The sequence below is a fragment of the Hyphopichia burtonii genome (assembly GCF_001661395.1).
Source record: "Hyphopichia burtonii NRRL Y-1933 unplaced genomic scaffold HYPBUscaffold_5, whole genome shotgun sequence".
NCBI lineage: Eukaryota > Fungi > Ascomycota > Pichiomycetes > Serinales > Debaryomycetaceae > Hyphopichia > Hyphopichia burtonii.
This window is the reverse complement of record NW_017963732.1, coordinates 555,418-578,106: the sequence shown is the minus strand read 5'-3', so window position 1 is coordinate 578,106 and position 22,689 is coordinate 555,418. Positions and strand designations below refer to the sequence as shown.

The following is a 22,689-nucleotide window of genomic DNA, read 5'->3' as shown; positions in this document are numbered from 1 at the left end:
GAACATCCAGCTTTTATATATATTATTCTCACCTGACTTAATTGCTCTTATTGATCCGTAAGGCAATGGGAAAAACAAACTTCCGACCCCCGGAAAAACATTTGGCCGGAGAAGCCCCCAGAAAACGGTGAGATCCATGACAAAATCATGCGTTTTCCACTTTGCCCCGGATCATCTCTGGCAGGACAACCGGGGCCTTTCGAGGGGCACAGGCGGATGAACTACGAGGTTCCTCCACTGGGATGGAGCCAACAATGGTTTGGGGTAGACGGCATTGATAAAAGGGGATATTGGGTTGGCCGGTTGAGCTAAGCTAGGGACTTAACTGATTACTGGTTTGTACTGGATCATACTGGATCCTACTAGTTCATACTGGATCCTACTAGTTCATACTGGATCCTACTAGTTCATACTGGATCCTACTAGTTCATACTGGATCCTACTAGTTCATACTGGATATACTGGTTCGTACTAGATCATAGCTACTACTTCATAATTGTTCATAGTTACTGGTACATGCTGGGCTGCTGGGTTACTGAATTCGTGTTAATCTACTGAGAGCTAGGGTGTTCATAGACTCGTTGGGTGATGTCGACTATTCACTAACGGTTGCCAGGTCGAATGGCTCCAAGTACCTTCTGAGGAGGATCACTACGAAGCATATGTAAACTGTAGATGAGTAACAAGCAAACCCCTTAACTTGGAGTCATGGTCCAATGCTTCCACAAAATGTATCGTTTGTCAATTATCCTTACTGTTTAACCAAAGATTTTACATCATGGTCAAATAAGGATACTTGACACTGATTAACACGGAACAGTTTGGATATCAGCACCAGTTATTCGGTTCTTGCATGGGTCAAAAAGATGCAACGGCCAATTTTTATATCTTTCTTATACAACAATTACTCTGTCTTCACTTGCCCCCAGCATATGCGATCTGCTAACACTGCTCTAAGGTCCATTCTTCACTATACAAAGCTGCAAATCTATAAGAATATCCGGTTATACCTTCACAAAAGACGTGTGAGAGTCAATCTAGCGCCATACAAAACAAAAAAAAAAAAACAAAAAAAAATTAGAGATGAGGATACTGAAAAAAAAAAAAAAAATAGATGAGAAGACTTGATTTTTCATAAAGTAACTTCATTTGCAACTTTTACTCGGTATATAGACCAAGATGGATTCCGGGAAACTTAATTTGACATCTTTGAAAGATAAGATATCAAGCAAGTTGCAAAACAAACCCAAAGAGAAGTCTAAAAAGACAAAATCCAAGTCGAAAAAGGAAGAAAGTGCCCCAAAAAGTGAATCAGAAGATGACATTTTACGTCGTGAAGCATTGGCCTTAGGTGCCACTGAAGAAGACTTGGCTTTGCTCAAAGGAGTTAAAGAAGGTGACGATAGTGAAGAAGAATTCAACGACGAAGGTACTACTGATGATAAAAGTTTTAATTCTGATCTTGCCAAATTCATGCAAGGTATTGGTCTTGGTAACGGAGATGTTGAAGTTGTTGAAGAAGAAGAAGAAATCCCTGATTTGGTTGAAGAAAAAGAAGATGACGCTGTTGTTGAAGAAAAAGAAGTTGAAAGTTCTGAAGACGACGAGCAAGAAGATAAATCTTCCGAAGAAGAAGATAAGTCATCTGAAGAAGAAGAATCTGATGAAGATGATCAAGTGGAAGAAGCTGAATTGAATAAGAAGGAAATCAAGAAACCAGATTCAAATAAAGTTACTAACTTAGCATCTGTCGATAGCGCAAAATTATCAATTCCTGGTCGTACGGATTGGTATAACGTTGAATACGATCCAGTACAAGAACCGGAAAAATTGGATAGATTTGGGGTTGAAAGGTTATTTGATAGAGCTAAAGAAATTGTTGAAAAAGAAAATAAGACTTACTTAACCGAATTCACTTCAAACAACAGTCAAAAGAAGTTTTTATCTCAAATTTTAAGTGATGGTACTTTAAATGATAAAATTTCTGCTTTAACTTTATTAATTCAAGAAGCTCCTTTACATAATTTAAAGGCTCTAGATACTTTATTGGGATTTTGTGAAAAAAAATCAAGAACTGCTGCATTACAAGCAATCAATGCATTAAAAGATTTATTATTAAATGGAGTATTACCAGATCGTAAATTATTAACTTTCAACAAACAAGCTTTAAGAAAAGATTTAACAAACACTCATTTGGCTCTTTATTATTTTGAAGATTATTTGAAAAAAGCCTATTTCAAATTAATTAGTATTTTAGAAGTTTTAAGTCATGATCCAGTTTTACACGTTAGAATGAATGTTTTAAATCATTTATTTGACTTAATCAAAGCAAAGCCTGAACAAGAAGTTAACTTATTAAGATTAGGTGTTAACAAATTAGGTGACATTGATAATAAAGTTGCATCAAAGGCATCATATCTTATTTTACAATTAGAACAAGCTCATCCAGCAATGAAAAAAGTTATTGTTGATGCAGTTATAGATATTGTTTTCCAAACAAAGAGTGATTATCATGCCAAATATTATTCAATTTTAGCATTGAATCAAACCATTCTAACTAGAAGTGAAGAAGATTTAGCAAACAGTTTAATCAAGACTTATTTTGCTCTTTTCGAAAAAACTTTAGTTGAAAGTGACTCTTTCAACAAAGAAGATAAGACCAATAATAAGGAATTAGGAAAATCTGAAAAGGGTCGTAAAAACAATCGTAAGAATGCTAAAAAGGGTAAGAAAGGTGGTATTTCAGTAAAACCTCAAGAAAAAAGTGAAAATGAAATAATTGATGAAAAAAATTCAAGATTATTCTCTGCTTTATTAACTGGTCTTAATCGTGCATTCCCATTCTCTAATTTATCAAATGATATTTATCAAAAACATTTGGATACTTTGTTCAAAATTACTCATTCAACCAATTTTAATACTTCGATTCAATCTTTAGTTTTGATTAATCATATTATTACTGAACAAAAATTAAATAACGATCGTTATTATCGTACGTTATATGAATCCTTATTAGATCCTAGATTAGTTAATTCTTCAAAACAAGGTATTTATCTTAACTTATTATTCAAATCATTGAAGAATGATGTTGCCAATATTCCAAGAGTTTTAGCATTTGTTAAAAGAATTTTACAAATATGTTGTCATTGGTTAAACGTTGGTGCTATTGCCGGTATGTTATACTTATTAATGGAATTAAGTAAAACCTATCCCCAAATTCAAGAATTAATGGTTGAACCAATGGCTAGACCAGATATAATTGAAGGTAACGTTGAGAAGAAAGAAAGTGAAGGTGAATATGATTCACGTAAACGTGATCCAAGTTTTGCTAATGCAGATAATTCATCATTATGGGAGTTAGGTCAATTTTTAAGTCATTACCATCCAACTGTATCAATTTATGCATCATCATTTTTAGAAGGTAAATCTCAACCAAAACCTGATTTAGGGTTGTTTAGTTTATCTCACTTTTTGGATAGATTTGTGTATAAAAATTCCAAACAAGCACCAGCAACTAAAGGTCAAAGTATCATGCAACCATTAGGAGGTGCCCATACCGGATCTTTATTAGTTAAGGCTACCAATGTTTTGAATAAAGACGTACCAGTCAACACTGAAAATTGGCTCACCAAGAAGGTTGAAGAAGTTAAACCAGATGAACAATTTTTCTTCCAATATTTCACTACCAAGAGTGATAAAATAAGGAATAAGAATGCTCAAAAGAAAGCTAAAGACGAAGACGAAGACGAAGACGAAGAAGGAGAAGGTATGGATGACGATGAAGTTTGGCAAGCATTGGTCAAATCTAGACCAGAAGTTGAAGATGACGGAGAAGAAGATGACGATTTAGAAATGTCTGACTTTGATGAGGAAGACTTTTCCGATTTGAGTGACGATGAAGAAAATGACAAAGAACAAGAAGAACAAGCTGGTGAAGACGAAGACGAAGCTGGCGAAGATGAGGGTGACTTTGATGAAGAAGAAGCCAGCATGTTTGCTGCAAAAGACGAAGATGAATATGACAGTGACGAAATGCCGGGAATGATCGGAGATGAAGCTGACTTTGTTCAAAATCAACAAGAAGAAGAATCAGATCAAGACGCTGAAGAAGTTTCTACAAAGTCTAAAAAACGTTCTAGAAAACAAACTGAAGACACTAAATCCAAACCGAAATCTAAGAAGGCCAAATTAAAGAGCTTACCGGTTTTTGCATCCACCGAAGACTATGCTCAATACTTGGATTCCGAAGACGAAGATTATACTTAATTATATAATTGTACCATAAATAAATACTATTTCCTTTACACGATTCTCCTGTCTCAAGCACGTACCCTGACTGTAGGAAATGGCAATTTTCCGGATCTCGATAAAGGACAAATCAGAAGATTATAGGGAACGCCAAAAAAAAAACACCAAAAAAATATTGTAAAAACACCAAAAAAATATTGTAAAACTTAAACCAAAAAAGAATATAACCAACAAAAAACGGTTTTGGTGCATATGACACAAACCTTTTTGCAAATAAGCAAAAAGAAAAAAAATAAAAAAAAAAAGAAAGAAAAAGCAACCAAAAAACCGAGCTGCGTGCAGGACAGCAGCATTAAAAACGGTTTTATTTTTACCTTTGACGTTTCTTTTTTTGTTCGATGCTTTGTTTCTATTTCTTTTGGCAAAGTGGAAAGATTTTCAAATTCTTTTTGCAAATGGAAAATCAGCTAGGGAATGCTGAAGAGAGATAACCGGAGAAACCATGGGGCAGTGCACAGGTGTCAAAAAGACCACAACGATATGGGAAAGGGTAGCACGAAGAATGAGTATACTTAAACGAGGAAACCTGAAATGAACCCCTATTGGTAGGACGTATCCAATCGCCCAGAACACAATCCTGAGTAATTCGGGAAACCAGAGTAGTTTTCCCTGGAGGGGTGGGTTGGAAGAGTTGGGTACAAACAGTTGCTCCGTGCAAGGCATACAACACCATGATCATCTGGATTAGCAATCTGTAGAAAAATGATCTCAATAAGTCCCGAAGAAGACATCGACTCCCGCAAGTGACATTCCCTCTAAGAAGAAAAGAACAAAATGGAACTGGGTAGGTTGAGGCTTTTGTGTACTCGGTGATGTTAGACAGTTTGCTTAAAGTTCTTCTGTGTTTTGGGGGGGGATTTTGTTTCCCAGGAAATGTTCTTCTGAAATTCTTCTTATCATAAATAGTGATGAGCGAACTGGGTACAGTGCTAAAAGTTTTCAGACACTTGTAGTAGGTCTATTTACCTCTCAGGACAGCTGGGCGACGGGCTGCGTTTCGCTTGAAGGTGTATTGACATACTAAGCCATTGCATTGTTCTTGGTTCTTTTTGGGGTACTTTCAACTAAGTAGTTTTACATACTTATAGGTGGAAAACGCAAATCGTTTTTTAAATATGAATGCAGAAAAAGAAATAAATAAGACTTTGACAATACGTATACATATATATAAATGGGGGTGATTTCCTCTTCTGGATTTCCTAAAGATTTCTTTTAATACTTTTTCTTTAATAGTAAGTAAAATGAGTAAGTTTGAAAATAGCTTAACCTCATTAAATAATGAATATGATATTTGCGTGATTGGAGAATTACAAACTGGTAAAACTTCTCTCATTTTACAGTACGTTCATCATAAGTTTGTTGAAGAGTTAGACTCAGCAGTGGAAGAACTTTATGTCAAAGTATTCCGTAAAGGTACTAGCTATAACGAAATTTCAATTTTAGATACTTCTAGTAATCAAGATAATTATACTTCCACCAGGAAAAAGCAGTTGTTCAACACCTCAGTTGTTTTATTCGTTTATGATATCACTGATCGTAATAGTTTTCTTGCTGTTGAAGAAAATTTAGAAAGAATTAAGAATATCACTGGTGAGCTCCCTCCTTTTGCATTAGCTGGTTTAAAATCAGATTTAGAATTTGAAAGACAAGTTAGTTACGAAGAAGCTAAACTGTTGGCTTATTCTTTGGGTGCTTTAAATTTCGCTGAAGCTAGTGCTAAAGAAAATAGCGGGATTGATGATATTTTCAAACCTTTGGTTACTAGAATCATTGACTATAAATCTCTTAAATCAAATCAGTTGAAAAATGAAATGGGTTCTCTTAAATCTGTTAAAGATGATCGTACTTCTCCAAAACTGAATTTAATCTCTCCTCCAAATGATGCCTTGACCCTCGATGAATCAATTCAATCAGTTAGCAAAGATCAACTCCCTGATCTACAAATGAATCAAAATAGACAATCTTCTCCATTTAAAAATCATTTAAAGAATACTTCAAATGATAACCTAAATAATTCCACCGATGAGAACTTGAATGAATCTATAATTGATCCTCCTCCTAATGATTTACCTTCAAATAAGTCTCTTCAAAGTCGTAAAGTATCAAAAAATTCTCTCAAGACTGAGTCCCACCATAACGAAAGCACAAAAGAAAAATCGGGATGTTGTGTCATCTCTTGATTGTACTTTAGCATGCATTTATCCAATATTATTGTCTTTTCTTTTCTCATATAGTCACTTTTTCACGATTAACGATTTTATAGACTGAATCTCATTTAGCATTGTTTTTTGTTCATTTTCTCTTCCTAATATCTAATATTTTCATTATTAATTTAATTTTTGTAATTCGTTTGTTTGTAATCGTTGATGTTCAACAAAAAGAAGAGCATTTCCCATAGTGATTTTGGAATGCACAATTACACTTTTCTTCAAACCAACGGTCTATTCTTCTTGTTCAACAGGAACAATAGAGGTCTGCATAATTAAGCTTTTTCATATTTTGTGAGTTAAAAACGGCCTATTGATGGCGTACAGATGCTGATGTACGATGCTCGATCCTCAGGTGGCCGAGTTTAAGCTACATATACGGGTAAAGTTACCGGAATCCAAAAAGGACCATTTCTCTAATGAGACAGGAATGTATTAGTTGTATAGAATTAAGACGAATTAGAAAAAGACTAAAATTAATTATTAAGATATTAATAAATTTGGAATCAAAACAGACGTGAAAAAAAGAAAAACGAAAAATCTTTTTTTTTTTTTATTTTTTATTTTTTTTGAAAAGATCGATTTAAAGATAAACGTGAAGGAAAGTATCAATACAAATAAAAATACTGATCAAGCTTGGGGAAGTAGACATTAAATGGCGGCACCTTCTGCGATATGCGAAAAACCGCGAAATTGTTCTTGCATTTCGGAAGTAAGGACAGTATCGACTGGGGTTAATCTTGGAGTTTCCGAGGTGAACTCTTGATCGAAATTAGAATAGTCGTGTTCACTAGTGATTTCAGGTAAATAAGGAGCTTGAATACGACAATTGAATACGTCATCGAAATTAACATCTTGGAAGTATGGATGTTCCATGATTTCTTCCGCGTCTCGACCACTGCTACCAAGACGTTGGGATGGATCTTTTGTCAACAAAGCTTGTAAAACCAAAACGGTTTGACGAGGCATACTGATTGGATATTTAACATCATCGTGTTCAATGGCATTGAATATTTCATCTTCATCATCCCCTTTGAAAGGTGATTGACATAATAACATTTGAAATAGTAAAACACCAAATGCCCACCAATCCACACTTCTATCATATTGTTTACCAGCAATAATTTCTGGAGCCATAAATTCAGGTGTACCACAAAAAGTGCCAGTAGTTTTTTGATAATGCATGTTTTCTTTACATAAACCATAATCAGCAATTTTAATATGACCTTTAGTAGTTAAAAGAATATTATCTAATTTCAAATCACGATAAACAATTCCATTATCATGGAAATATTTTAAAGCTAATAAAACTTCACAAGCATAAAATTTAGCTCTTTTAGCTGAAAATCTTGATTTCTGAATATGCCACATCAAATCACCACCAGATATATATTCCATTACAAAATAAATTCTATTCTCAGTTTGGAAACAGCAATGTAAATTTAATAAGAATGGATGCATTTCCCTATTAGCAGTAAGGAAAACTCTCTTTTCGGATTTCACACTATCAGCTTCATCATTTTCAACAATAAAATCTTTCTTTAAAACTTTAATGGCACATAAATTAGACGTGTGTCTTGATTCTGCCAACATTACTTTACCAAAATTACCTTTACCCAAAACTGCAAGAAATTGGAAATCATCCAAACCAACCTTTCTGCGACGACGTTTTTGTTTATGAGGTGAACGTTGATGGGGTTTCAGTTGTGGTTGTACAGATTGTTGTAAGTGTGAGTCTGGTTGATCAACATCAATAGGTTCAGGTTTTTGAGTGTCTGGATTTTCAATAACATCCAGTGGAATGATATGTTGAGTATTATTATTACCATAATCGAAATCAGTGAAATCATTTCCAGATTTATCATCGGTTGTGGTATCATTATGTAAAGTATCTGATTTATGAGAGGAAAATGTATAGTCATGTTCAGCATATTGTTGTTGATGTTGATCAGCTTCATATTGGGCAGCTTGTTTTCGATAAGCTTCTTGTTCTTGCTGCTGTTGTTGCTGTTGTTGTTGTTGTAGTTGTTGATGTTGCTGTTGGTAGGCTTGTTGTTGTTGATAATATTGTTGTTGTTGTTGATGTTGCTGTTGCTGTTGTCTTTGTTGTTGAAGATAGTACTCTTGTTGAGGAGTAAGATCTTGTGGATTATGTTGATATTGTTGTTGATATTGATATGGTGTTGGAAGTTCGGAGAGGTTTTCAGATCTTCTATTATCTGGAGGTGGAGGACGTCTGTTAGTTTTGGCGTATGGTGAATCAATTTGTTGTTGTTGTTGGTTGGTAGTAGCAGTTGGTAATACAGTATGGAAATCTTTTTCATTTTCGTCATCTGAAATATTATTTAAAGATTTAGAATCCGAGGTTGATTCATTATCTTTGAAAGAAGCAGTACCTTTTGGAGAAGGAATAATTTTTTGAGGTGATTGACGAATCTTGGCAGATGGGGCTTTGGTTGGAACTTTAGTTGATTTAATTGTGGTAAGAATTTTATTAGCCATTTCCATTGACATACCGCAAAAATCTGGAACCAAATGAGTACAATGGGCGTGACACATGACTCCACATTCGGTACATTTTCTAACATTTTTACGTCCCCAAGGTAATATATAACCACAATGACAACACCATTTAGTACCACGATTAAAGATTGGATCAAATCTATGAGGAATACGATGATTTAATTTAGCTTCATCGGGATCAAGTTCAGTACTTGATTTTGAAATACATTTAGTAACAACTTTTTGATAACATTTTTTATGACACAAAAATTTACAATCTTGACATTGAAAACCAGTGTAACGTAAAAATTCACCACAAAGAGCACAACACATAATATTATAAAATTGTTTTTGAACAAACTGGTGACCGTGTTGCTCGAAAACTTCTTCTTTCTTTTGACGGATAGCACCATGACGACCTAAAGCACCCATGAATTGTTTATTACCAGATTGATTTGTTTTGTCGAAACTTAAAGTTACTAACATTTGACCAACTGGTTCTAAACTTATCCAACTAGTAATTTCAATATTTTTGGAAGCATTTTCCAATGTAGTAGGGACTGATCCTAATCCATCATGGGATTGAATAGAATTTGAATTATTAAATGGATTATTTTGTTGATTATTTCTAGATGGAGATTGACCATAACTTATATTTTCATTAGTTGATTTATTAACCGTACCAGCTAAATTTGAAGCAGAAACCCAATCTTCTTTACCAAGGTCGTGATTAGCTACTTTTTTCTTACGAATTTCTTCTGCAATATCTGAAAGTAAAGCCCAAGTAACAGCCACTGGTACTAGAGCAGTACCAGATCTATCATAAACAGAAAATTCAATTTCATTAGCTTTATCAACATCAATAGTGAATTCTTCTGACCATTTACCATCACGGGAACCTCTGGTTCTTGCTTGTTCAACATCGTCAACCTTAATTGAAACTAATGATTCTGGTCTTTTAGATAACATTGGAGAAGCAATATGATCAATATCTCTGATACAAGTGATTGAAATGTTTAACTTACCAGTTAAAGCTTTTCTAGCATATTTGGGAGTATTCATAATTTCCATATCTCTAGTAACATCTTCAACATCAATATGCATATCCTGATAACGTTTCAAAGATTTATTTAATAATTGAATTCTTTGATCACTTTCAACTCTACCACCCTCTGCGGCATTTGAACTTGATCTATCACCATCCATAAGATAAAGGTGAGAGATTTTTTCATTTGCTTCACGATATTGATTTTCAACTTGTAGTTTAAATTGAAGTTGTTGTAGCATATATTGAATTTTATGACCCAAAGAAGGACAATCATATTTGATCAAATCAAATCTTGAATATATTGGTCTAACGGTCCCATTTACAGAAACAACTCTTGGCTTTTCGGGAGATGCAAGTTTTGAATTATTTTGAGGTTGATTTTGAAGAGATAATTTATTCAAAGTCTCCATAAGATAATCGATATTCGATTGAGTTTCTCTTATGTTGTTATTACATTTTTGGATAACATCAGCATTATTGGTACTTCTTTTAACACTTTGAAAACCTTGTATAAGTTTTGATTCACGATCAATTTTATTTCGAATGTCTTCCAAGACTTGGTTACCCTGAGGCTGTGACATTGATGACGGATAAATGCTTGACCTATCTTATTGTTATTTTTCGAAAACTGATTTGTATCTTCTGATTGATCTTTATAATCAATGATCTTTAAAAGGATGACAGAAGGTAGAAACCAAAAAAAAAAAAAAATTCGACGCAGGCGAAGGATTTTTCTCTTTCAGGACTAAAAGAGAGAAAAAAAAAATATGTAAATGGAATCGAATCACACACCCTCACAGACTGTCAATATGCGGGTTGAGGCAAGATTTGATGTATTTTTATTGGGCAACGAGTATCAATCAGTCTAGAACTCAGAATAAAGTAACTAAACAATTAGATCGATAAACTTTCTCTCAAAAAAAAAAAACCTAAACGTATTTTTTTTTGGCTTGATCGTTTTTTGTTTTCTGTTTTTTGGTAGTTCTTTTTTGTAAACTTTTTTTTTCCGTATGAGCTTCCTATGATTTCTGTAAAAAGTAAAAACTTAAACAGCTAAAAATAAAATCCGAGAAGCCCTTCAAACCAAACAACTAAAAACTAATTATAACTGGGAAACAAACAAAAGTACCTGGAATTGCAACAAGGGGCATTCAGGGGCACCGGCGGGGCACTATTAATGGAACCTAGCTAAAACCGCTTTCAATTGATCTAGATAATAACCTTAAAGCAAGTTAAACTTATCTATTCAACGAGCTTAGATCAGGTATATTGTATACAGGCGGGCTGTGATTGGATTAATCAACGCTATCAAATCAATTGGATCGAACTTGCGATGGCCAGGAGTGTTGTACGATCAAGGTGAAGTCACGGGGTGGATTGCAAGGTGCTAGGTGTAGATCTTTTTGTAATCAATCAATCAAGGACAATTCTAGCGCAGGCGGTCTTTCTTCTTCTCGGTGGGCGGTGGTCTTCGATCAGTAACAGGGGTCTAGTTCTATCTCCAGATCGGAAAGACAAAGCAGCTTTGAATAAGAAGAAGAAGAAGTGGTTGAAAATTAACCGCCCTGATTCAAAATCTGATTCGACTTTCCCCCAAAAAAAAAAAAAAAAAAAAAAATCTGTTGATTTTGTGCGTGGGGCTTTGAATAAATAGGTGAGCACGGGCATGTACGGGTTTTACAGGGTGCAAAATATATTTACTTATATACTTTTGATTGTAGATGTACTTTTGATGATCTTTTGGTTGTAGGTGTGGTTTAGTTGGGTTTATCTGCTGTTACAACGGCAGTTACAGTCCGGGACGGGGCAGATGTAGTGCTTGGAAAACCATTCTTCAGCGTGGTAGGCATGGGCGCCGTGATTGCAGCTCAAGCAAAAGCTGAATCTTTGTCTGAAGTTATTTTCGATTCTTCCCTTGAGAGTACTAACGTTGGACTGGGAGGACTCTGTTGGAATAGAGGTTCCGAGGGTAAGAAGACAGATGGAGCATCTGGGCAAAGGGGCCCCGCAGTGAGTACAGGCCTTTAAATCTTGGTTGTAACCAGAAGATTTCATATGAAACTTATTGAATTGTTTAATGAGGATTGAAGGATTATCGTTATTTTCGGCCGATATCATTTGATTTGGGGATTGGATGTCCGAGTCCTTGTTTGTATCAGAGATGTTTTTGTTGCAACGAATACATTGAAGATAAACTTGTTTTGGTTGGGGTTGGATAGTTAATTTACCCTGACTGGTTTTGGATAGTTTTGTTCTTGAAACATCGAACTTGGCTCTTATACTGAAAAGCCCCCAACTGTTCAATAGGTTTCTATAGCAGTCAACCCAATGCTTTACTCTTGTATCTTGGAAATATCTTGGAACTGCATAGGCAGTGATAAGTGAAGCGGTTTGAACATCGCTGGTCCTATCAACATACGACTGGAGTAGATCGATTCCTCTCAGGGTGATCCCGGTTAAGATAAGTCCTTCCAATTCTCCCTTCACCACCACGGTATCTGCTACGCGATTAAGGTATACCGATAAATCTTTATCTGATAAAAATCGAATGGCGATTCCTAGTCTTTCTCTTAATGGTAAAGAGTGTTCATCTAATACATCCCACCAATCGTTATCGGCGATAAATGCAAATATGGCCCGTAAATATGGATCACTTAAATCTGATGCCATTTTACGACATTGGTCTTTCCAAGGACTATTCACGTTGGAATTCTTATATGCCATATATCCAGCTACGGCGGTTGATATTAAATTGAGTTTTTCCTTTTTGGAAGATGCTAAGATCTTGATGGCACGATCAACGTCTCCGTGAAAAACGGCCCATCCAGCTGCTTTTTCAATAAATCCTAACGAGATTAATAAATTTAAGCGTTCTTCAAATTCATCATCGGTGAAATACCACCCACTTACTATTAAACATAACTTTCTTTGAGCTTTGAACTCGCTATTACTCGGAATATTTATACTGGCTGTTTTTTTCCCTTTTCTTGATACTATATCCTTCACTGCTTTGAAATATAATTGAGCGCTGACATCTCCATTATATCTTTTTTCACCAGCAATTTCTTCCACTCCTTTCCAAATCCCCAACACTCCTTGAAATCCTAAATCCAACCCTTGGGATATCATTGTTCCCTTTTTCAAAGATTTTTGTGCTAATGCAACCCATTTCCAAGTATTTCTCAAAAATAATTTATTATGAAGATTACCTAATTTCTCCAATACTTGAATATTTCCTTCACAATCAATTCCATATCCCGATAATGCTCTTTTTCTAATCACATAACAAATATCAGCTGAAGTAATTTTGGATACGTCAAAAACATCTTTCAATGATACCAAATCATCATAGAAATCTTGTTGTTTATTCAACTGGCTTTGTTGGTTTACTGATTTATCTTCATTGTTATATTTCCCAGCTAAACTTTCCTCCTCACCAACTGTTGAATTAATATCTTCAGAATATTCTGCTTCACTAGCACGTCTGAAATCGTCATAATCATCGAAAGGTTGACCATCGTCTTTATTATTTTGTTTAAGGTTTTCTTCGTTTTTATCAAATTTAGATATATCATTCAATATTTGATCATTTAAAAAATGCGTCAGATTAGCTTCTGGCCCCGACATGGAAAATTCGTTATATGAATTAAAATCTAATGACTCTATGCATTCAATAGCTTTCATTCTAAATACTGACCCACTCTGTCTCATGCATACAAAATTGGTGGAAGTCGAGCTATTAATATCAGGTGAATAGTCAAAGGTTATCACCTTATTATAATAATCAGTTTTAACGTCAAGCACTAATGAAACAAATAATGAGTCTTCGTTTGGTTTATATAATTGTGACGATTGATTTTTCAAACTGGACAAAATATTAGGATTGTTATCGGATAAAGAACTTTGTGAAGAATCTTTTGTATAATTCGATACATCTCGACTCATTCCTTGATGTCGAGACTCCATCGAAGGCACTGTACCAGTATGCCATCTTCTTATCAAGTCACCATTGAAAACAGATGAGAACTCACCCTTCCTAATACTTGAATATCTAAAGCATGGATTATGGTTCTTTCTTGAAGAATCATTTAATAATTTATTGAACTGTAAAACTGGTGATTCCGTTAAAACGTTGTTATTCATATTGAAATTCTTCTTATTATTATTGGTCAACCTTCTCCTATCCCATATAGCCACTGATCCGTCTTCACTATAAGTTGAAAAATAGATATCTGGTTGAAAAGGGTCAAATGTGATACCTAAAGTACACTTTGTAGCAATTTGAAATGCCGGTGATTCTTGTCTCACATCAAATTGCCTTAATAATTTATAACTACCGGCCAATAAATCGTTGTCGCTATTAGGAATAAATGATGTAGATAATACTGCTTCGTTAGGTAAGTAAGAATATGTGGGCCTCTTGATATGATCATTATCACTAGTTCTAGAATAATGTTCAATGTTCCATAATTGTAAACTGTTATCTTGTCTTCCCTTATCAAAACAGACCGATATCCAACCACTGTTATTGAAACTTATTGAATTACAAGGACGATTCTGTTTCGGTCTTAGTTTTAAAATTGTCGAATTGGTTGTTAACATATCAAATAAATGAACGGTACCATTGATTGTACCAACCCCACATAAACCCGGACTATTGTAAGAATAAGCTGAGCATTGAATGTTATCAAACCCTCCCCTGCTACTGATTTTTGTCATTTCGTTATAACCAATTCCTGGATCTTGATGATTGGTTTGATAGAGCATAACTTTTTCACCTAGTGGGTCGACGGCCAAAAACCTTTGTTCCCATCCAAAGTCCCAATTGTGGGCTCTAACAATCGTCCCACTCATAGTTTGTCCTTATATATTATGAATGTTATAGGCAATTTGGCAGTTTATCGTGGAGCAGTTGAAGTTTCTAATTCGAGTATTTTTTTTGCCTGTTTTTTGTTGATAAAAAAACAACTGAAAAATCGCAGTGTAAAGATAAAGATATATTTTTACATCTATAGTTAATTTAAATATTTATTAATAATATCTATAAAGAAGTAAAAGTATCTATTGTACAAACATTGAGGTATTCCATCAATTCGTTTAACTCTTACCAATTGACTTTCTGAAATCCTGATTTTCTTCCTCTTGTTTAATGATGAATTCAACGATATTGATTAAGTTACTGAAGCCTTTATCACTACCTTTCAATCTAATAAGATGCAATGAACTAGTGTTTGTTAAATCGATAATTTCAATTTTGAATTTAAGTTTTCTACCATTTGAAAATTTCGCTGGTATGACACCGTTAATTAATCCAAACTCTTCGTCAATATCGATTTTACTTATTGAACCTTCAATTTTTTTCAACTCTAATTGATTTTTGATGATTCTAGTCAATTCAACACTTAATAAATTCGAGTCAATAATGCAAACATCTTTGTTTCCATTTTCATTTAATGCAGGTGATTTTTTAACTAAGCTTTTTCTTTTTTCACCATTTGGACCCTTGGTGTTTGAAGTTAAATTACTGAAGAATTTCTTAAACCATCCAGTTATAGTTGGCGATTCACAGCCAGATTGTTTAGGAGTTGAGTTAAACCCTAATCCACTTTTAGCTGATATACGAGAAAATCTATCATGAATCCCTCTATTTTCAGTATAATCCCAAGAACTTAATGGAGGAGGTTTTGGTGCGTCTCTCTTTGGTTTTAAACTTAATCTTCTGAAAATTGATTCTCTTTTATCTAATAATTGAGTAGGATCGAATGATTCATTATCACCGCTACCATAGTTTTCACTATCGGTATCGATTGGATTATAATTTTCTGATTTTTTTTTATTATTTGTATTTGTAGGTTCATATTCATTAATCTTCATTGTTGGTTTAGAATCAATACTGACAGTCTTAGTATTACTTGATTTAGGTACAGTCATTGTTGAAAAAATTTCTGTTGAAGCTCTTGATTTTTTTAAAGTACTATTCTGTCTTTGTTCTTCAAATTTCAAATCATTGATGTCATCATCATTTATAATGATATCCGTATCATCATAGCTATCATTAAATTCAAATCCAATATCTTGTTCATCATTATCTCTTGTATGTTCATTAATTGAGCTTGAATCTAAAATGTGAATATTTGAATTACCCCCAGCACTAAAGCTCAATTTAGATGAATGGACCAGTTCTTTCTTAGGATTATATAGTTTTTGATAATTATTATATAAAGATTTGTAATCTTGATTTTGCTGATCGTCATGCATTATCAAAGTATCTTTTGAGTTATCCAGATGCTCAACAATACTTGGTCTAGTTTTATTTAATTGACCAATATCAGCAGTTCTAGAACTTATGATTGAAAAATTTGAAAAATCAGTTTCTAAAACCGAATTTTCAACCAATGGACCAGTTTGATTCATATTTATTAATGCATCAGATAAATTATAATCATCTTCAATGATAGTACTTTCTGACTGAGTTTGATGATCATCATTGGTGATTGAATTTCTATCAAAAGATTGATTCAGATCAAATTCATCAGTATCAGATATATTAACCGATAAAAACCCAGTATTATCATGTTTATTGTTAGTGACATCAATTCCTAAACCAACTAAATTATTTGAAGATTTTTTGGAATCCTTTGGATCATGTTTAAAGGTAGATTTTTCAATTAAACCTTTACCTGGGTTAGTTTTCAATGAAGTTTTATCACCTTTACTTCTTTTGATAACAGTTCCTCCGGTTGTTAATGTACTATTCAAAATAGTTTGATCACCAGCATTATTATAATCATTCATTAAACCATTGAACGAAAATTTTGAAAATCTTGGATTTGGCAATGGTTCTTCTTTAATCATGATATTTTTAACGGTCATTGGAGAATTGTCAATAACTGTACTCAAACCGTTTTCATTGATATTATTTAACATCGATTTATAATTAGTTTGAGATTTTAAAGATTTTTGAGACTGATTTGATTGGCGATTTGATAAATTATTGCCAAAAGTTGGTTTCAAAACCGAAGAGGGACTATTTTGAAAAGTCGATTCTTTTTTATTGAATTGGCCAATTGAAGTTTCGTTACTATTTTCTTTGTCATTGTCGACATTGTCAATGTAAGTATTCAAATTTCTTGAACTTGAAGTTTTCAAGTTATGATTTAATTTTTTAGGGGAAGGAGGTAATACATCAATACCTAATTTTTTCAAAACTTTAATATTTTTATCATTCAAACCTCTACCTCTCAAAGATGCATAGCTTGAAGGGGTAGCTAAAGATCTTGCTCTTAATAATGAGTTAACCCTAGGATCCAAACTAGAAGGAGCTGGAGTTGAACTATATCTTTTGTTGGGTAAAGGGGGTAAGGATGGTAATTCAACTTCTTCTTTTAATTGTTTTTGAGCTTCCAATTGTTTTTGTTTCATCAAGACACTTTGTCTCTTACGCTCATCGTTCAATTTCCCATCTTCTGATTTCACTTTATCATCTTTTTCAGTTTTCAATTTGTCTTGTTGGTAAAAATCTTTTGCTGTCGAAGTAGTTAAATTAACATTTTCTTTTAATTTCTTAACATGGTTTTTCTGTTGTTCCCTTTGAGCAATTGCTTTTAATTTCAAATCTCTTTCGGCTTGAATGTTTGATTTATTGGATTTGGTGGATTTATTGGATTTAGCCGGAGAGAAATCTGATTTTTCTTCAATTTTCAAATAATTTGACATATTTTTATTTTTAATAACAGAAGGCTCAGGTTTGAGATCATCATTTTCAACTTTGATTGATTTATTTTCAGTACTATTATCAAATAAGCTATCATCTATTTCACCATTGAAAACATCTTGACAGATCTTTTCAAAATTTATGATTGATTTATTATTTTGATTTTTAGAAGCTTGCCTTTTAGGAGATTGTCGTTTAGGAGATTGTCGCTTAGGAGATGGTTTCATTGGAGAATGCCTTTTAGGAGATTGTCTCTTGGGCGATTGTCTTTTCGGTGATTGTCTTTTTGGAGTTTCAACGGGTTCCTTTTTGAAAGAATCATTGGCAGAGGTATTTTCAAGCTGGGCAGAAAGATCAGCCAAGTTAATTGGCCCGGTCAATTTTCTTTTTGGAGGTTGAATCAATTTTTTAATTGATTTTGTAGAGGAGGTTTGACTTATATTTGATTTTTTCTTAGTGAAGGAAGTGGATGCAGTAAAATTTTTAGTATTTTTCAAGATTTTAATTTCACCAGTTGAAGGATTAATGATTGAATTTGATCTTGGAAGATTTGAGTTTTGAAAAGGTTGACCATCATCATCTTGATAGTTCAAATTGGAATGATGTTCATTACGATATTTCATTAGTAAGTAATAAAACATTTTTTCAGGATTTTTCAGAGGAGAAATTAATTTATTAATAATTGAAGCTTCATCACAATTATGAAAAAGAACTGATAAATTTTTCAAAATTTCTTTATCAATTTTATCAACTGATTGAATTGGTTTAATATTCGAATTTTTAAAATCCAAAGTAGTTGTTGAGGTTACATTATGCAAAACTGGTTCAGGATATTTAGTTAATAAGGGGTGTTTTAAAATTGAATCAATAGTAATACGGTCATTTGGATTAACTTGTAACATTTTATTGATTAAATCTTTTGCTTCCCAAGATAAATTAGCTGGCATAATAAATTTACCATTTTGAACTTTTAATAATAATTTTCTTATATTTTCATCATCAAAAGGTAAATGACCAGTTAATAAAGCAAAGAGAATAATCCCACAAGACCAAATATCCGAAGGAGCACCATGATAATTTTTACCAGCAACAATTTCGGGGGAGGCATAATGAGGACTACCACAACTTGTTTCTAATAATTTTTCTTTAACTTCTAAAGCTGCCATACCAAAATCAGCAATTTTGATATTTTTATTAAAATCTAATAGTAAATTTTCTGGTTTTAAATCTCGATGACAAATATTGAATTGGTGTAAGTAATTTATACCATTGATTATCTGTTTGAAATAGTTAATTGCTTCAAATTCTTGTAATTTACCTCTTTTAATTAAATAATCAAATAATTCTCCTCCCTCGATGTATTCTAAGATTAAGTATAAGTCATTTTTATTTTCCCAAACATCATAAAGTCCCATTATATTAGGGTGACTTATTAATTTCATGATAACTATTTCTCTTTCAATCCCATAAGGTAATCTATCAACATCTTGATCATCATTTCTTCTATATTTTGGATTTTCAAGTTTTTTGAAATTGGATTTTGGAACAATTTTAACAGCGGCTAATTTATTAGTATTAATGTTTTTAGCTAATCTAACCCTACCAGTTGATCCTCTACCTAAAGTTCTACCTAACTTCCAGGGCCCTATTCGATTCTGAGTTTTCCGTTTAGTATTACTATTATTAGTATTGGTTGATATCTGGGATAATCTTTTGGTAGCGTTGGTAACTGATTGAACTACTTTATCAACATTAACTTCATTTTCAGTTATAGTTGACATTTTGAAAGAGTGAATATAGTTGGTGATTCCAGTAACCTAAGCTACTTCTAGTGTGTAGTAGATTTATTAAAATGAATGAAAGGATTTCTCTTTCAATTTGTTGATATAGATTCCAATTCCAGTATTTTCAATGCCTATGGTCTTGCAAGTTCCACAAACCTATTAGCATAAACAAATAAACACCTTACGCCAACGGAAACCCACTATCGAAGGAATCTTACTTAGAAGGGGGTCTTTATGTAACAATACTACGTCTAGTTGTCAGCTTGTCGATTAAATCGCGTTGTAAACACTGGGAGAAGTAACCGGGCGGTTTCGTGTTTGTTTATTTGTTTCGAAAAGGTACACCCGTACATCTACTTGAGTAATTGGTGCACGGATGTATAACTCCTTTTGTTTTGTGTAATGTTGACATTCGAAACGCGACATTTTCTACCGGTCGGTCGGTTCTGTGTCGGTTCTAAGTCGGTTATTCTCAGTTCCGAGCAAAACGGGCGACCACCGGATATCACGCTGTAAGTAAATCTGAGTACAACAATTGTTGCAAACTAAACTAAGACGAAAAGGTATAACATAATGATAGCTAATTGAGTATAGAAGTAAAGTATGAGCGATGTGGAAGTATGAACTTAACGAAAAGAAACAGTGTACGAGTATAGAGGGACTAAGTACCTTAGTTTATCTTAATGAACATACTAAGCTAAGTCAAAGTAATCTAAGTCAAAGTAAGCTAAGTCAAAGTAAGTTAAGTCAGACTAATCTAAGCCAGACTAAGCTAAGCCAGACTAAGCGAAGCCAGACTAAGCTAAGCCAAACAGATACTCAGCGAATGATAAGGACTTAACGAAATAGTAGTAATTTAGTGGAAATGGAAGTAGAGGTAGATTACACCCGTGCACCAGGTATTCTCCAAACTCCGTGTCAGCCGGTTGTTTATTCATTCTTGGGAGTTACATCCGGCCGTTGGACTTTCCCACCCGTAAACCATCTGAAACTCAGTAATAACAAAACCACATAAACATTAATGATCATCTTTTGTTATCGTATTCTTATAAATAACAGGTCATTGATAAAGATTTGAAAGAAATATTGGTTTTTCATCTTGTTGACCCAAAAATTAAACGACACACTAGACTACTATCGTTTCCAAATCGTGGTATGCTATATTAGAGTATATATATAGTTAAGTATTTCAATTAGAATTTTATCGAATACTAAATAATTATTAAAATGTTGAAATTTAAGAATAAATTTAAGTTTGGATCTTCTAATATTGATAAATCCCCGGAAAATAGTCAAAGCCTGTCTCCAAGAAACTCAACTGATAGTAGGAAAACTATATCAGTTAATAATTTATCTGAAAATGTTGGCAATTTGAATATTAAAGATGAAGAAGCTGAACAAGTTGAAGAACAACAACAGCAACAAATTGAAGAACCAGCAGTACAGGAGATTATATCAAACCCAGGATTATTAACTATTAAGATTTATAATTCAAATAATATTAAATTACCAATTCAAATTAATAATAATAAACAAATCTTAAATGCATTGGCAAATAATGCAACAAATGAATCAACTCAACAACAACTAAATAATTCATTAACTAAATTAGATGATGAAGATTTAATTCCAGGATCAATATCAACCAATTACTTACCAGCAAATATAACTATACCAAATGGAGAAAATTTAATTAAATCATTACTTTATTTAACTGTTGAATTTGATAATAATGTATTGATTATCGAACCACAAAGAGGTACAGTACATCAATCAACTTGGAATCAAGTTGTTTCTTTTGATGTAACTAAAAAAATCGGGGTTAATAATTCAAATTTTTTAAATTTAAATTTATTTATCAGATTACCAAATTTATTAATACCACAACTGGAAAAATTAAATAATAAAAAGTCTTTTACAAATAATGGATCAAATATTGGTGATTTATTAATTGGTTCAATTAAATTACCAATCAATTTAAAAAATATTTCAAATCCAATTAGATTAATGAATCATGATTTTTTAAAATTTAATAATTATAATTTGAATTTGAAAGATGATTACGGTGAAATCATGTTAACTATTGATTTCAAGCCTTTAATTAAACCCCATTTATCAATTGATGATTTTGATTTATTAAAAGTTATTGGTAAAGGTTCTTTTGGTAAAGTTATGCAAGTTATTAAAAAGGATACAAAACAGATTTATGCTTTAAAAACTTTAAGAAAACAACATATTATATCAAGGATGGAAGTCACTCATACTTTAGCTGAAAGAACTGTTTTAGCTAGAATTACAAATCCTTTTATTGTTCCTTTGAAATTTTCATTTCAATCTCCAGAAAAACTTTATTTGGTTTTATCTTTTATTAATGGTGGTGAATTATTTTGGCATTTACAAAAAGAAGGGAAATTTTCAATGGATAGATCAAGATTTTATATTGCTGAATTATTAACTGCTTTAGAAAGTTTACATGAGTTAAATGTCATTTATCGTGACTTAAAACCAGAAAACATCTTATTGGATTATCAAGGTCATATTGCTCTTTGCGATTTTGGTTTATGTAAATTAAATATGTCAAATAATGATAAAACAAATACTTTCTGTGGTACTCCTGAATATTTGGCTCCTGAATTATTATTAAATCAAGGTTATACTAGATGTGTTGATTGGTGGACTTTAGGTACCTTATTATATGAAATGTTAACTGGTTTACCTCCATTTTATGATGATGATGTTTCAACAATGTATAGAAAAATTTTACAAAATCCATTAAAATTTCCTTCATTTTTAGAGAATACTGATGTTCAGGATTTATTAATTAAATTATTACAAAAAGATCCTTCTAAAAGATTAAATGATGCAATTGAAATTAAAAATCATAATTTTTTCAAAGATATTGATTGGAATAAATTATTACATAAAAATTATTTACCTCCTTTTAAGCCAAATGTTGAAAACTTATTAGATACTTCGAATTTTGATCAAGATTTTACTAATGAAAAACCCCAAGATAGTGTGGTTGATGATTTCTTAAGTGAGTCAGTTCAAAAACAATTTGGTGGTTGGACTTATAACGGTGATAATCTTTTATCCTAATCGATTAAAAGTTAGCTTCTCTTTTTT

The 22,689-nt window shown here is 32.8% G+C and overlaps 6 protein-coding genes across 6 annotated transcripts; 3 read left to right on the top strand and 3 right to left on the bottom strand.

Annotated features, from left to right (window-relative positions):
- Positions 1-1,179: 1,179 nt before the first annotated feature.
- MAK21 (RNA-binding ribosome biosynthesis protein) lies at positions 1,180-4,266 on the top strand (the record flags this gene model as incomplete). The annotated part of the gene is made up of 1 exon (XM_020223619.1): positions 1,180-4,266. The coding sequence occupies one exon, from the start codon at positions 1,180-1,182 to the stop codon at positions 4,264-4,266; it is 3,087 nt and encodes a 1,028-aa protein (XP_020075621.1).
- A 450-nt stretch (positions 4,267-4,716) lies between these two features.
- HYPBUDRAFT_153337 (uncharacterized protein) lies at positions 4,717-5,486 on the bottom strand. Its single transcript, XM_020221487.1, has one exon. The coding sequence runs from the start codon at positions 5,037-5,039 to the stop codon at positions 4,848-4,850; it is 192 nt and encodes a 63-aa protein (XP_020075620.1). The 5' UTR covers positions 5,040-5,486; the 3' UTR covers positions 4,717-4,847.
- Positions 5,487-5,549: 63 nt separating this feature from the next.
- RAS2 (Ras2p) lies at positions 5,550-6,089 on the top strand (the record flags this gene model as incomplete). The annotated part of the gene is made up of 1 exon (XM_020224025.1): positions 5,550-6,089. A coding segment is annotated over one exon (540 nt), but the record flags the coding sequence as incomplete, so codon positions are not given.
- An 845-nt stretch (positions 6,090-6,934) lies between these two features.
- HYPBUDRAFT_12242 (uncharacterized protein) lies at positions 6,935-14,969 on the bottom strand. The gene is made up of 2 exons (XM_020219285.1): positions 11,995-14,969; positions 6,935-10,637 (listed from the first exon to the last, which is right to left on the bottom strand). The coding sequence occupies exons 1-2, from the start codon at positions 14,917-14,919 to the stop codon at positions 7,167-7,169; spliced, it is 6,396 nt and encodes a 2,131-aa protein (XP_020075618.1). The 5' UTR covers positions 14,920-14,969; the 3' UTR covers positions 6,935-7,166.
- A 193-nt stretch (positions 14,970-15,162) lies between these two features.
- Positions 15,163-19,560, bottom strand: HSL1 (protein kinase; the record flags this gene model as incomplete). The annotated part of the gene is made up of 2 exons (XM_020219779.1): positions 15,163-17,666; positions 17,856-19,560. 2 exons carry the CDS (start codon positions 19,558-19,560, stop codon positions 15,163-15,165), a joined length of 4,209 nt encoding a protein of 1,402 aa, XP_020075617.1.
- A 1,230-nt stretch (positions 19,561-20,790) lies between these two features.
- On the top strand, positions 20,791-22,662 carry HYPBUDRAFT_111678 (serine/threonine protein kinase; the record flags this gene model as incomplete). The annotated part of the gene is made up of 1 exon (XM_020218843.1): positions 20,791-22,662. One exon carries the CDS (start codon positions 20,791-20,793, stop codon positions 22,660-22,662), a length of 1,872 nt encoding a protein of 623 aa, XP_020075616.1.
- Between the last annotated feature and the right edge of the window lie 27 nt (positions 22,663-22,689).